This window comes from Leptonotus elevatus, chromosome 19, assembly GCF_054856555.1.
Source record: "Leptonotus elevatus isolate MCC_2025b chromosome 19, RoL_Lele_1.0, whole genome shotgun sequence".
In the NCBI taxonomy this organism is placed as follows: domain Eukaryota; kingdom Metazoa; phylum Chordata; class Actinopteri; order Syngnathiformes; family Syngnathidae; genus Leptonotus; species Leptonotus elevatus.
In genome coordinates, this window is record NC_141257.1 from 1,534,843 (window position 1) to 1,550,860 (window position 16,018).

General features: G+C 41.8%; 1 protein-coding gene across 1 annotated transcript in view; it reads right to left on the bottom strand.

Moving 5' to 3' along the window:
- Nucleotides 1-1,541: 1,541 nt before the first annotated feature.
- Nucleotides 1,542-16,018, bottom strand: part of LOC147157397 (ras/Rap GTPase-activating protein SynGAP-like) — a 28,463-nt gene continuing 13,986 nt past the window's right edge. Inside the window, exons 9-21 of the mRNA XM_086062544.1 lie at nt 15,517-15,852; nt 15,304-15,448; nt 14,382-14,526; nt 14,056-14,292; nt 13,313-13,514; nt 13,050-13,240; nt 11,540-11,741; nt 10,880-11,452; nt 9,035-9,538; nt 8,474-8,620; nt 8,123-8,334; nt 7,471-7,543; nt 1,542-6,091 (exon numbers count right to left, since the gene is read on the bottom strand). Of these exons, the coding sequence (XP_085918670.1) occupies nt 6,053-6,091; nt 7,471-7,543; nt 8,123-8,334; nt 8,474-8,620; nt 9,035-9,538; nt 10,880-11,452; nt 11,540-11,741; nt 13,050-13,240; nt 13,313-13,514; nt 14,056-14,292; nt 14,382-14,526; nt 15,304-15,448; nt 15,517-15,852 (3,006 nt within the window). The 3' untranslated portion in view covers nt 1,542-6,052. The remainder of the gene's footprint in view (nt 6,092-7,470; nt 7,544-8,122; nt 8,335-8,473; nt 8,621-9,034; nt 9,539-10,879; nt 11,453-11,539; nt 11,742-13,049; nt 13,241-13,312; nt 13,515-14,055; nt 14,293-14,381; nt 14,527-15,303; nt 15,449-15,516; nt 15,853-16,018) is intronic.

Below are 16,018 nucleotides of genomic sequence, written 5' to 3' on the forward strand. Positions count from 1 at the left end.
GGGGGTTGGGGGCCGGTGGGGTGCCTGGTGGGCCTGCAGTGCCCCGTCCTGCTGCGTTGGGCCGGGGGCGCGGGCCGGGTTGGGGCGGGGGGCGCTCCTGCTCCTGGGTTTGCTCTCCGGCCGGTGGCCCTGGTGGGGCCCGGGGGTCGTCCTTTGGCGCTGCCGCGGCCTGGGGGGCCCTGAGGTGTTGCGCTTGCTCTGTTCCGGCGGGGGTCGACGGCTCCCCTCTTTGGTGGAGATTTTCATGCATGCCAGATCCACCACACCAGCATCTACCGAAACTCAGACACAATCTGTTTCCTCCTCAGGTTATTGAATCGGTGGAGGCTGGTGTCTCGGATCTCACGCGGCTTCGTCTGTCCTTCCTTCCTTTTCTCGGTCTCTCCGTTGGTCTCTTGAGGCCTCCCTGATTTTATGTTTTTTGGATTTGTTGGGGTCTGGATGTTTCTTGGGCTGGGGAGGAGTTCTGGTGGGGGGTGTCTGGTCGGTGCTGGATTTCACCTTCCTTGGTTTTCTTCGGTCCCCTCGGGTCTCCTGGTGTTCGATTTAGGTGAACGGTATGAGATTTTTTTTTTCTAATAGGTTTTCTGGTGAGCTAACAAACACACGCACGCACGCACGCACACACACATACTCACCCACACACACAAAAAAAAAATAATGTATGTATGTATGTATGTATATATGTATATATGTATGTATATATGTATATATATATATATTTAAAAAAAAAAAAAAAAAAAAAAAAAAAAAAAAGAGCAATGATGATGACATTTCCGAATGAACAATACTGAGCTCTATAAAAAAAAAAAAAAAAAAAAAAAATATATATATTCAAGTTATACAGTATGAGTGTACAGTTTGTATGATATTCAATCAGGGTTTTCCAAACATGGGAAAATATGTCAACACAAAGATATACAGTAGTATATAGCATTTTACTCCAAGACCACCTACAACGTACCCGCAACCCATTTTGGGCTTGGGCCACAGTTTGGAAAATCCTGCATTAAACTGTAAAAAAAAATGTAGAAATGATAAATCACTCCTATGGTGTAATTGTTATTTCATGTACATAACTGCAATGATCTGGAGAGGGAGGAACTTAATGCTGTTTTGCATAGTTGAATTATACATGGGATTCAGACATGATGCAAAGCCCGCAGTACTCACAAATGCCACATGGTGGTGCTGTTGTCCCCTCCTTTCAATCCTGCTGCGTCCTGCTACATACTCTGCATTGTACAGATATAAATAAACATTAATGATCAAAATAAAATGTAGGAATACTACTCAGCTTTTGTCGACACTTGACAATCTACTATCTGCACAGGCATTTATAAACAGGTAACTATTGTTTTTAAAGTAAAAAAAAAAATAGTTGCCCCGCAGTGAAAAACTACACAGGAGACATTCTGAACTCTATAAAAAAAAAAAAAAAAAAGTAACCATTGTATGGCAAACGTGAATTAAAGACAAACAACTTACCCTTTGATGATGCCCAAAGAAGCAGGAACAGGAAGGTGCCAAACAAAAATGTCCACCTTTGAATGTATTACTTTATTTAATTCACTCAGAAGGGGAAAAATAAATCACCTTGAAAAATGAATACATTCCTTTAGGTTTCAAACATCAACAAACGAATCATGTCAATCCACATACACCGATTATCATAATTACAAGTGCAATCATACCTATAACAATTACCTTTATAAACTTAAAAAAAAAAAATCCTACATTGAACATTCACCATACAACATCAGGGAGAGGATATGGCTTTTATCAATGGGGCATGGCTTGCTTCAAAGCAAATGTCAAGTCAGTGAAAATGTTACATCCAGGAGGCCCAGAAAAAAAAAAAAAGATCTATTATTTAAATCATCTGTGGCACAGTAAGTCAATTGTGCAGAATAAATAGCTGCCAAGAAATAAATACTCTGTGATTTTTTTTCGATACATAAATATGTCACTCAGTGATTATCATTGAAAATATACAGTACAAGATATTTCCTGTCACTGATGAGGTGAATTGCCCAAAAGGCTCATAAATATATTCCAGACAATTTGTCATTTTCAACCAAAATAACCTATTATGTTTTCGTATAATATGCAAAATAGTACATAGTTAAATGTTATTTAATCATTCATATAAGATTAAATCTTCCCATATAGACTTTGTTGTGCTTTTTGAAAGCTGAGAAATTAAAGGTCATCTCTGGTTTTCTGACCAAAAACCAGGAAACATACGAGTATATGATTATTCGTAATGGCACTTAACTAGAATACCAAAAAATGAAAACAGACGCAAGAAAATAACGGTTAGCTTGTATTGGAACATTCAGATGTTTTATCATGAAAATATGGAACGCCATTTGAGCATTCATTCAATATACTTGATATCCAGTTTACGTTAGCCAACCAGTACGCAATTTGTGCTCACGAGGAAGCACCATCAGTAATACTGCGCTGAATTGTCTTACTAGTGGGGACAAAAAGTGGAAATGCTAAAACGGCCTGACATACCAAAATGCATTGGGAAATACGCAAATATACTTGAACACACTTAAAATCATTACTTGTACCTATGTAACGCGCTAATCTGTGTAGCATTGAAATGTGAGACAAAAAAAATCAAAAAAATCCTGTGTTCTAATGCGATTGAGGAGCTGACGTAGTACCCAGACTGGCCTATGAGAGGCAGCAGCGTGTTGAAATTTAAAAAGAAGAAGAAAGAAGAACAAGCAACAGCCAGGCCAGCTGTTTATCTGGCAACAACGTTTTAAAAGGTATACCTTTTAAAACATTTTAAAATCTTTTATCGTATGTATGGAGAAAATAAAATTGTTCTTTTTTTACATTTTACATTTCAGACAGCTTGCTTCCTGAATTAAATTTTGTTTTACTTTTAAGCTTTAAGCAGAAGGCTCTCACTGGACGTAGTACCCAGACTGACCTGTAAGAGGCAGCAATGTTCTGAAAAGTTAAAAACAAAAAGATGAAAAATAAAAGTAACATTAAATATAAATATTAAAAATAAAAGAAACATTTTAATAATCTTAGTAAAAGATTGAAAGATTAAATACAGTTAACATTTAAATAAACAAGTGTTAAAACCTAATGAAAGTAAAATACACACACAAAAAAAAAAGCCAAATTGAAATTGTTAATAACTGGAAAATGTAAGAAATGAATAAAAATGTTGAAATGTTGACAATCTATCTTTAGAATTTTACAATTTTAGAAAACAAATGGTCTCAATCATATGATTGTATCCTCTCATGATCCTATTCATAGAACATTTTTTCCCACAGGAAAACAAATACATTAAATAAACCAAAGTGCAGGCCAAACAACGTAAAATAAATCCAAACATTATTCAAAAGAAAATTGTAACCCATTTTTGTATCTTGACTGGTGCCATCACCATAGACTCTGTAGACTCTGAATAATGTATCTTAATAATCATAATAATGTACAGTAGATAATCCGTTCACAACAAGTCCATTCCTGACGGCCATTGATTATTAGAATACATATGAGAATAGATAATACCAGTTACGTTCCAGTTTAGGAGCCAGACGTACATCAAACTCTGTAATGCAAAATAATAATAATAATTTAAAAAAAATCTTTATAGTAGTCTTATCTAGGAGTGCATTTTTAACACAAATGTTATATGTTTCTGGTAACCAACATAAAAACCTTTCTATAGTTGCTATTCATCTTAAAAGAAAACATTTTTTTAAAGGCAAGAGGTTAAAAGAGCAATTCATGAACTTTGTAATAGAAATGACTCATAGTTACAACACAGTATTAATTCATCACCCGACTACAAAAGAGACGCTTAATTTACAAATATTACACTTGTTCTCCAGTTGCCGTTGTTGCTGTGTTCCCCGGTACCCTGCATCCATTTAGTTGCCTCCACCGTTCCCACGTTCACGATGTATAAAGCCAAAAAGTCAGGAAATGTGAGAAAATGTCCTTTTGAAAATGCACATCATGAGAATATTCAGAATACGTAGCTTACTCATCCTCGCGTTTTCAGAAGCACATGCAAATCGATGCCGCACAAACAGATGAGTCAGTGAACTTACAACTTGCTATACAGTATAATAGGATTTATAGAACACTTTTCAAATCCATGTTTTACAAAAAAACGTATAAATAAAGTTCGTTTATAGCGGGGGTGGGCAAACTTTAGTACTCAAGAGTCTTACAGGATTTTTAAAATGGAGGTAAAAATTGTGTGTGTAAAAGTTTCTTTAATGATAAATAATTATTTCATTGTTTATATTGAAATTAACCACCACCATGAACCACCTATTTATTGAAAAAATGAATTAAAAAATAAATAAATTTTGGAGAAAAACGGCTAATTTCATGCAAAAAAAAAGAAGACGACAAAAATTCAAATGTAAATATTCATGTCTTCATTCATTGATCATGTAAATGTGTTGGCCCACCCCTGTGATGGTCGTCCATGTTGCCATACTGGTTTGCAGACATTTCTTCAAGCGCGCTTAGAAATGTTCCGCAAATGGTGGCGGATTAGAGTATAGATGGTGGGATGCGTTTATTACATGAAAGTAAAGCCTTGACATTTAAATCCACCGTTTATCAGTCTTAAAAAGGCCACCGACACAATAAACAACATTAAGCGGCCTTACGGGGATTTTCAACTACCCTGTATTGCAAAGACGACTTGTGCGTTTCTCAGTAATCATGTTAAAACACTGCCGGCGGTGTATTGCGATTCAAGTCAAGTTGGAAGTGGAGTTTAAAACAAAATAAAAAAAGGACTGTGATGGAGAAATGACACAAAACACAAAATTTGGAGTAACCACATAAAATCTCTCTTCTTTTTTTTATACTCAATTACAACCGGTAAGTCTGCACTCTTTTTTGGTGGTGCTGCTGTTTTGGTTAGCAACAGACTTCAAATGGCCTTAGCAGTTGTGTGCAAATAACTTTATTTTCTAAAAGTGACTAATCATGGCAGCTACTTAGAGAAATGCAGCATTTATAATCATTTAAAGGAATCGTATTTTCCCAGCCTTTTTAGTGTTCAATTTAAAAATCAGTGGGAATTTTCTGCCTTTGGCGGGAGTATCACAATGGCGCCAGAAAAATCAATCTATTTAACATGTTAATCAGTGTAGCATTTGTTCTCTCCATTTTCAATTGGCAAAAAAAAAAAAGACCCTTGAATAAAAAATATGGCTGATGACGCATAATTGGGTCGCAGTCTGGACTGACTGTGGCGGCAACAAGCTAACATCATTACCAAAGTTCTGAGTCAGGTAAACGCAACCATTTAAGTGCTAAAACCACATTTATTCCTGTGGCCTGTTTTTCAATTTCAGATATATATTTTTTTAAATCTGAGTTTATGACTTCAAGAATGGATTTTACTGTGTCGGGTTAAAAAAACAAATTACATATTGATTGCCATTTAAAAAATGGAAAGATGATGATCGACTGCTGCAGTCTGGGAAGTTTTTTTTTTTTAAATTATCCAGTATCTCTCTCATAATTATTTGATTGCAACTTGCAGGAAACTGTGTGAAAGGAAAACACGGGGGTCTTGTGTTACGGCTCTGATGCTGCATTTTAGGGTTCCTTTTTGTGAAAGTGGCTTACAATCATTCCACCGCAACATAAAAAAATGAAACGTTCGACATGATGCGTGGGCTTTCAGATCAAATTTAAGGATGAATCTATAAACGGCCTGCTTTAATTGTGCTTCTGCATTTTTAGTACTGCTTTGCAATGGGAAAAAAAATCTCCCAAATCTTCATCCCCGCGTAGGTTTAGCTCAAGAAACTTGGAATGTTGGCTCAAATATGAGTCTTTGTACAAATTGGTTTTCCGCCATGAAGTGATTGTCAGAAGTTGTTTGAAAAGTTTCGGTAAGCGACAAGGAGCCTGGGTGTGTGTGGTCCTACTTGACTGGCAAGCAGATCTTCAAGTGGAGTGGTTGGGGGGGGGGGCGGTTTTGCGCTCACACTTGGATGACCATCACGGATCCTGGTCGCTTTCGTAGTGGCAGTCAGGATCCAGGGAGGCCCCCATATCCCTGGCAGATAGACTGTAAGGAGATAAAGAAAGCGGATCAAGTCCAGGCTGGCTTAATAAAAACGTCAGCATTTTGAACAAGGTAGCAACATTTGGGGGAAATTTGATGAACACACGTACGCCATTTAAAACCATTGCTCATGTTTATTTATCAAATACCAAATTCCTCTAGAATCGAATGCCCCCAAAGCCAATACAACAAACCGTGCAACCAAGACCCTGTAGCCAAGTTTGTTAGCTTAGCACAGAAGCATACCGTTACAGTAGTATAAGTAGGTAGGTTTATAATGACAGAACAGCTCCATAGTTTCTTCCTTTTTTTTTTTAAGCTAGTGATACTTAGTTCATTCGCGCGTTAGCTTAGCAAGGGTCAAGGCCACACATGAGTAGTTCAACGTCAACAACAGCATACAGAACAGATTTCCAGATAATTCTATAGCTTATATTGGTTGCTGTTGACTTTTTGAGGGATTTAACCTGTTGTTTGTTGCTGGATAGTTGCTTCATTAGCTAATTTTCTACTGCATTCAAAAAGCAATAGCTAACGCAAAGGCTAGCCTTGTTAGATTGTCAGTAGCACAATGATAGCAGAAATGTAATTTAGACTGCCTTTTGAATTTTGACGAGTTCAACTGGCTACGTGGATGACGCGTGTGGATGTACAGAGCATTTTTAACGTATGTGTAGCTTTATAGTCATTTAGCTGCATAGTTTGTTCAATTGTTTTAGTTCAACAGGGAACAGGCCAATAAAAACATTGCAAAAATGTAGCCCGTTTGCGTAATTGGATAACCATAGAAATGAGGCCTTAGTGAGTAGCACTAAGTTCATCTCAACTGATTGCATAATTCACGGTAAAGACCAGTGGGCGGGGCCTGTTCTGTGCTATGCTGTGCTGTGATTGGCTAATGGGAAGGTCACTTTCATTGCATTCTTAAAAGTTATATGGCAAAAACGGAGACATATTGCTTTTGCTTTTACTTTTGAAAGCAGCGCACAAACAAATATTGAAGGAATATCATTTGTCAACACTAATAACTGATTCGGGCGAGAACAAGGCGGCCTTGCAGCACCAGAACACTCACCAGCCTCTGGTGAGTCACACCGTGCTCTAATAAACGTATATTGCAGTACATTATTTTCCTTGTGAGTATTGAGGACATGATATTCCTTCGCAAAGCCAACCCTCCACTTCCCCCTACTGGATTAGCATCCATCTTTTGACTGTCACTTAGGATGTCGTTTGGAATAGATGGCAACAAGGTGGAATATGTGTATGGGAGCCTGCACTGACTACAAATGGAGAATGATGTTTGTGGAGCGAGTGGCAATGATTAAAAAAAAAAAAAAAAAGTCATATATGTATGTATATGTATAGACTCAGGCACTAACCTGGTCTGTGAGGATTCGAGGCTTAATATCAGGAATGGCACCCCCTCTCAGCTCATCTTCCACAGCCATGAGTCTGACAACAGGGAAATAGAAACAAACATAGCGCTTGACAAAAAAAGAAGAGCTACAAAAGTTGTTTTTTTTAAAATCATCAATTCATTATTATTATTATTATTTTTATTTTTTATTATTATTATAATTATATTGAAGTCTTGGCATGCTGTGTTTGTTTGCTATCACCCGCTCCGGCAATATGTTTTATACCTGTCATCTCAGATCGATGCTAAAAACAACGACAAATGATTGGCTATGCTGCTTTTATGCTAAGATGGGCTCATTGGCTAACGAGGATGCCTCTTTCTCGCCAAAAACTAGCATTAACCTAATTTTAACTACATTGAACATTGTAATTTCTTTTCAAAAACCTTATTTTTATTTTAAGAATATTAAGTGGGCCAATAAAAAGACCCGGGCTGAACTTTGGATACTGTGTTAGAATTATGGCTGTCGATCCTGTGTTTTATTTCTTTCATACAGATATTGAATATTTTATTATATCACCCCCAAAAGATGTGTGTTAGGGTCGTCGGGGGTGAAAATAAAAGTAAATAAAATCAATAAGGGGGACGGCGGACGTTGGCTGAAGCGTCACCTGTTGATGATGCCTTTGATTTGGGAGTCCTTCTCGACTTGTTGCTGCTTAAGACGCCGCTCGCTGTCCTCCAAGCGGCACTGGTACTGCTGCAGGATCTTGCTGGTCTGCTGCTCCTGCGACACGAGCCTGTGCTCGTATTCGTCCAGCTTGCGATGGGACATCTTCAGGCGCTCCTTCAAGGAGTGGATCTCGTCCTCGTACTCCCTCACCTGCAAGGGAGGATGCGGTTTCGCTGAGTAATAATTCCTTCAAATGAACAGCTATGGACAATTTTGGAATCTTCAGTTAACCTAAGCTAACTTTCGGTGATAGCAGTGAAAACATAATCCAAAAATATGCGTTGCTAACCCTCTCCAGACGGGATTCGTCCATGCTCTTGGAGTACTCCTTAAGCTGGCCCTCGCGGTCGGGCCGCAGGCTCTCGATGTCGGCGGAAAGATGCGGCATGTTGGACACCCAGGCCACTGTGCGCTCATTCAGGTTGGACTGGGAACCCTGAAAATGACAAGGAGAAGAAAAAAAAAACGTTTGGTTACGGTTACTATGAGGGGAGGATTTATCTGCATTTGTTTCTCCTCTAAAAAAAAACACTGAATGGACAGTTAGCCGCTGAGCTTATTTGAATGCTGTTGCGAACCAAAACAGCAGCACCTACCAAGGCACCAAAATAGTTACACTCAAATCATGTCACTGTAATAATTGAATTGTATTATGATACAAAAAGACGAGGAAGATTTGCATGAGCCTATTTGAACTCTGTTGCTAACCAAATCAGCAGTCCCTACCCAGATATATATGTTCTCTGTGTCATGTTAAGAACGTTACATTATGCGGCGTCGTCTTTAACAACATTTTCGACGAGACTCTCTACCTTCTGCAGTTCGAGTCGTTAAAAACCAAATGACTGACCTGCTTGTTGCCGAGCGGCTTAAGCAGATGTTGCTGCGGAGGCTGCAGCTGTTGCGACTTTTTGCCGCTTTTGGTCGGCGTGTCCGTCGAGTCCTCGGCGGTGGCCGCGACGGAGGATGGGTTCTGGTTCTCTTTGGTGACGCCCGTTTGAAACGGCAGCCCGGGAGCCGGACTGTCCGTCGCAGCTTCCTGCTGCTGCGTTTGTGTTGGTTGCTGCTGCTGCTGCTGTTGTTGTGGCGCTGGCTGAGTTTGCCGCTGTTTGTTCTGGACAAAGTTGGTGTCGCTGGACTCCAGTAGGAGATTCCTGCTCTGGGGTCGGGCCTTGGGCGGCGTGGCCGTGGCCGGGGTGTTGATGGAGCGCTGGGACTTGAGCAGCTGGGGGGCGATGGAGGACTGGCGCACCGGGTGGACGGTCGTAGGAGGCGTGGCCAAAGAAGCGGGCGTGCCGGTTCCGGTGGGCGTTTGAGAAGCGACGCCCATCATGTGCTGCTGCTGGAGGGATTCCTGAGGAGGCGGTTTGAGAGGAGCGAAAGCTTGACAAATTGAACACCAAATGGTTGTGAATGGAGATTTATGTTAAAGGGGACACGCAGTACAATGGAAAATTTCAGAAAAGGTGTCTGTTCCAAAACTTTTGTCCTATTTAAAAGTGGGTGGGTTCAAAAAGAAGGTGTGTCCTGTCCTGAGTTGTTTAACACAGTGGTTCTCAACCTTTTTTTCAGTGACGTACCCCATGGGAAATATTTTTTCAGCCAAGTACACCCTAACCAGTGCAAAACATTTCTGATTGAAAAAATAAAAATAAAAAAGACTTAAAACCGAGTGCTGCATTATCTGATTTATTAAAACTTTGGAACACTATTCGTATTTACGTGGCCATTTGAACTATTTGGAAATACAAAAATTAACAACAAAAAAAGAAGCTAATATTATAAATCACGATTTGTATTATCAACATTAACAAATTTGGGATCAAATAAAGTTTTTCAAATAAAGTTTTCAAGTAATTGACAAGTGGCTTAAGACAAGTTGGGTCGAACCATTCTGGTATGGGGGAGATGCTGTTTTTTTTTTAGGATACTGAAATTGAATATAAAAATAATTTTGTGAACTTATATCTTTCTGAAATATTTACATATACTTTAAAAATATATTCTAAAATCTCACGTACCCCCTGGAGTGCCTTCACGCACCCCCATTTGAGAACCACTGGTTTAACACATCTAAGTGTAAATACTGTACAACGAAATAAAAGCTGGAACTTTTGACTCATAATCAACTTTTGATCTGAAACCCAAATATTTTCAGTATAAAACAACAAAAATGTTGACCTTGCCGTTCCAATACTTTTGGAGGGGATTGTATATGTTTGCCACTTAAGTAACTGCTGTATATATCTTATTCTAATATTCCTTCCTGTCCCAATTGGTAGAAGATGGTTAATAACATTTGAAAAAAAAAAAAAAAAAGACAAGTTGGTAATTAATTCAACGAGAACAATAGTCCTAGCACCAACTGTATAAAAAAAAAAAAAAAAAAAAAACAAGAGGCTGAGAGATCCATTGCAGCCCACGCAGCAGGACAGAAATAGCTCAGGACACTCCGGTACATAACGGTATCATTAGAACCACTGCAATCTACACAGTGTGGGTGGCAAATAACACATTGTATCAAATTTGACATTTCGAGTTCCTGTTCTTCAAATGTAATGTGTTACACGACTTCTGTGTTACTGGCCTTAACTGTATAGTACCAAAATCGAGATGAATGTTTGGCAATTCACTTGGGATAGAACACTGAATGGAAATTCAGATTTTGCACGCACAGAAGAAGTCACACACTGACCTGCACCTGCAGTGAGAGCTGATGCCAGACAAAATCATTGTTCTGGTTCTGCCGGCTGAAATCGTCGCTGTAGCTATGCGAGTGGACGATGCTGGGCTGCACCAGGCTGTTCTGAGAGCGCAGCGCCGAAAGGTCCTCGCTGCGGGAGAAGGCGTTATTGCCGAACGCCGGCGTGTAATCGTGGTGGCCGTTCTCGGGCTCCGGGGCCAACAGGAGCGGCGGCGGCGGAGGCTGGGCCGGGGAGTTCTGCGCCGCCAGGTGGAAGAGAGGGTTCTGGAAGGACAGCGGGTAGTGCATGGCCGCCGCCGCCTGCTGCTGCTGCTGGGAGATGGACTCGGTGGGGCCGCCGATGTGGCCGATCTGGCTCAGCCTCAGGCCGGAGCCCGCCGAGCCGCTGGGCAGGTGGCCGCCCATTCGGAGGGGCCCGCCCAAGTTGCCGAAGCTGTGGCCCAGGCCGGCGATGGAGGCCTGGGAGGAGGTTAGCATGTCGCCCACGGAGTTGAGGTTGGAGATGCTGTTCATGCGCGAGTCTTGGAGGTCCATCATCGACACGCTTTTATTCACACTGTGAGCCTGACAACAGCGACAACAACACAACGTAATTAGACAGCATCCAAATCAAAGTTCTTTTGTTGGTAAAAAAAAAGTCAGAAATTCTACCTTAGGGTCCGGTTCCGTGATGTCCGAGCTGCTGGTGCAGTATGCCGGGCTGGAGCGGGCCAGCGGTGGCCGGGTGACGTAGAACACCTCCCGAGACGAGCGCAGGTCTCGTTCGGCCTGCCGCCTCATGTTGAGGTTGGACGAGAGGGACTCGACGGCCGACACGGTCGGGGGCGACGGCAGGCGCGAGATGTCGATAGAACTTGACACATGACACACCAGGCATGAGCGGTGATATTGCAAAGCCCCACCTGACTCAGCAGATTAGTCCCTGCCGTTTTTTTCTTTTTTTTGACCAATTCAATTTGCAACTTCAAACTGTTAAAATGATTCCTATTCCCGCCCCCCAAATTAAAAATTAAGATTTTTGAAAAATACTCATTTACACATTTCATTGATTAATTAATTGTAATATATTTATTATTATTCATTATAATTAATAATCATAATTGAATTAAAAAAATGTAACTACTAATTTACACATTTCTTATTCAAACCATTCCAACAGTTAATTTCTATTCCATTTCCCCAAAAAAATTTCACTTTTTTTTTTACTAATTTATTTTTCAACTCCAAACTGCTAAGCTCATTCATATTCCTTTTTTTCTCCCCATAAATATAAATAAAAGCCCCAAATTATTATTTTTTAAACTAATTTACTCATTTGTTGACCAATTCAAACCGTTCCCACTTTAAACTGTTTAGCTCATTCTTATTCCCTTCTTTTTTTCTAAATTTCAAACTACAAGACCCAAATTAAAAAACATTTAAATTACTTTTACCTCCAATTTCCACATTTGATGACCGATTCAAGCCACTCTAACTTCAAATTATTCAGCTCATTCAGAACAGCTCCTTTCATTCCATCTCCAGAAATTGCCTAATCTAATTTAAGTTACTTGTCTTTTTTTCTGATAGGAAAAGGGAGAGGCATGTATTTCCTTTTTTTAATACAATAAACCTCGGTTCAGCACATTTGTCATTGGATAACATCGTACAAACACCACTGGAATGATTTATCATGGCAAATGCGGCGCGCGCGTGTGCGTGCGTGCGTGCGTGTTTAAGTGCTTGGGGTGGGGGGGGCAGCATTACAACTGTTATTGCTCTCACGTGAAGAGTTCTCATTTAAAGAGTTAGATTGTAATGACAGCCGGTGTCTCCTGATAATAGGAAGTGCGAGGCTGAGAAAAAGGGGGTTTGGCTAAGAGGGTCTGGGAACAGATGGTGCTGGCAATTACCGATTGATAAAATACTTACCGCCTTTGGAATAAATTAGGTGACATTAGAGGGGCTCTCAGAAATAAGCCAGGCATTGTGTTTGGACTCGCAGAATTCCCATCCTGTGAGCTTTCTCGTTCTGTGCTTCACTGTTAATTACACCCGTGTGACGCTGCTGTGTCACGCCGCGTTAAGAATTACCCGACACGGTGAGGCCTCCCGGAGGACACGATCTATTTTGGTAAATGGGAGGGGGGAGGGGGGGGATTAGCAGGATGGGGACGCCTACCTGTTCAAGTCGCGCATCATCAGGCTCTGGAAGTCGGACGACATGAGGCGATTGAACGTGGGCCGAGAGAAGAGTCTGTCCTTGGGCCGCTCGGGCTGGTGGTTGGTGGCGGCGTGCAGCTGAGGGTTCCGCAGGGCCACGCTGATGTCGTTCAACAGCCGAGGCAGCGGACCCAGTTTGAGAATAGCGTCCTGTGGGCAGGTTGGGAAAATGTCACAGCGACCAATCGGAATTGTACTGTTTTCATGCGTACGTCACACAACCTTGCTGAGCTGGCCCATGACCTCCCACAGCAGGCTGTGCAGCATGGACAGCTCCCTGCCGAGGTCGATGTAGCCCTCGAAGCCTCCGGCGTTCCCTCCGGCGTCCATGTTGGAGATTTCGTAGAGGAACTGCTGCATGGAGCACCACTCCATCTCCAGGAACTCGTTCATGAAGTACATGTATTCTTCCTTGGGCCCAAACCTGCGGCGTGTACAAGTTTATATTGACGCTAATGTGTTACTAAAGTGGAACTAAAGTGGATCGAGCAATTCATTAAAATGATGTTGGCCGGGTTTTGCATGACCCGGACAATTTGGTAACTTAGCTCCAAAGCGGCAAAAAAAATATTTGGTAACTTAGTGTTTTGATATTATTAGGTAAGGAACCATATTTGGTAACTGAGCCACTTTATGAGCCAAGTAACCATATTTGGTGACTTAGCCTTTTGACAGGACAGGACGTGATAACATTACCTGCATCATGAGGTGAGGAGCTACTTATGCTAGCTTATTGTGCAAGGAACCATATTTGGTAACTGAGCCACTTTATTAGCCAACAAACCATATTTGGTGACTTAGCCTTTTGACAGGACAGGTGTGTGATAACATTATCAGGCGAGGAGCTATTTATGCGACCTTATTGTGCGAGAAACCACATCTGCTAAAAGTTCACCAGTGATGGGACCATATTTGGTAAATCGACCTAAATTTAGGAACTGATCTATTAATAGGCAAGGACTCACTTGCTGAAGCTCGCCAGGTTCTGCATGACCTTGGCGATGAGCGTGAGGGTCCGCGATGTGCGCTCCGCCGGGTACTCCTGCGTCAGGCTGAAGAGCGAAGGCGACATGATGGCCGGGCACATGAAGCGAAGGAAAAGCGAGGAGCTGATGAGGCTGTCGGCCAGGTCCTCTCGGCCGCGCTCGGCGCAACGGGCCCGCCATGAGGCAAACACCTCCTTCAGGTCGCGGGGGAAAATGCTGGAACAGGTGCGAGGACGAGGCTCGTGATCAGCGAGTATGCAGGAGATTCATAAAGAAGACTTACTTTGGACGGATCACATACGCACCAGAGAGAGTTGATGATCTTGCAGAGTAAAAGCTCACAGCACATGCGAAGGTTCGCTTGGTGGTCAGCCAGGACTGATGGCGGGACTCGCATGGGGTCCACCTCGCAGTTCTCCTCAGATTCATACAAGGCTCGGATGAAGTCACCTGAATCACATCGGGACATATTTAGTCATTTCACAGCTAAGGAACCATATTTGGTAACTTATCTTTTAATGTGTATGGTATCTTAGCCACTGGACAGCGTTCTTCGGCAACTTGGCTTTTGCCTATTTGAAAACTTAGCCCATATCAGGTAAGCAGCCATATTTGATAACTTAGCTTATAATGGCCAAGGTACCATACTTCGCAACTTAGGTTCGAATATACATTTAACCGTCATTGACTTAGCCACTCATCAAGCAAAGAACCCTATTTGGTAACTTAGAAATGTAAAGGCTAGGAACCATATTTGGTAACATTTTTTTTCGGACAGAAAAGGAACCATATATGGTTACTTAGCTAGTTATCGAAACAGGGAATCCGATTTTTTGACTTGGATAAGGAACCATATTTGGCAACATAGGTTCTAATGTGCAAGAAACCACAATTGCTCATTTAGCCACTTATCAAGCAAAGAACCATATTTGGTAACTTAGCAATGCAAAGGCTAGGAACCCTATTTGGTAACATTTTGTTAACTTAAGTCAGGCAAGGAACCATATTTGGTAACTTCGATAATTATCAGGCAGGGAATCCTATTTTGCAACGTGACGCTTTATCAGGGAAGGGACATTTACTAACTTAGCCCTCTAGCAGGCAAGGAACCTTATTTGGCAACTTAGCTTTTAACCGAGCTGGAACCATATTTTGTCACTTCATTGTCAACCTAAAGCAATGTATGGCCGACGGAAGCAATTTTCGGGTTTCCCCCCCAAATCTTACCGATCCCATCCTTGAGGTATCGGTGACCAATCAGCTTGAGGTACTCCTCCACAGCCTTCGTGGCGAGCGTGTTCTCCCGAAAGATCATGTGCTCACGCTCCATGAAACGATCCACCTCGCACATCGCCATGTCAGACAGGAACTCCTGAAAGGAGGTCGCAATTGTGTTGGCAAGCTAGCGATTTTCACGTTTAAGCCTCGCTTCTTGTCTACCTTAGTTTTCCCAGTGCTTTGGAGGATGTGCACCAGAGCAAACGCCACTTCCTCCTTGCTCTTCACGCTCAACAGCGGCTCCAGAACTGCGCACAGTGTTCGGTAGTTGTTGGTGATGTACTCGGCGAACTCCTTGTACAGCTCCATGGGGAGGATGTTCATGGTCTGGTAGCGCGACTTGACGCGGAGGGAGGCGTTGATGATTTTGCCGCTCCCAACGCCGCCGCTCTTGGCCAAAACGCTGGACTGGATGACGGGGTACCACTGCTCCACAAACTGTCGGCCCGTGATGCTGGAGATGGGGATGCTGACGAGGCCGAGGTATGTGCTTTTCTCCTGCAATCACAACAACACGATGTAGCCAGTAGCCATCTGGAACCATATTTGGTCACTTAAGTCAGGCAAGGAACCATATTTGGTCACTTAGCGGTTTTTATGCAGTATACAGATTACTTGGTAAGTCAACCCAACATTGGGCGAGGAACCGCAGCTGCTAATAAAA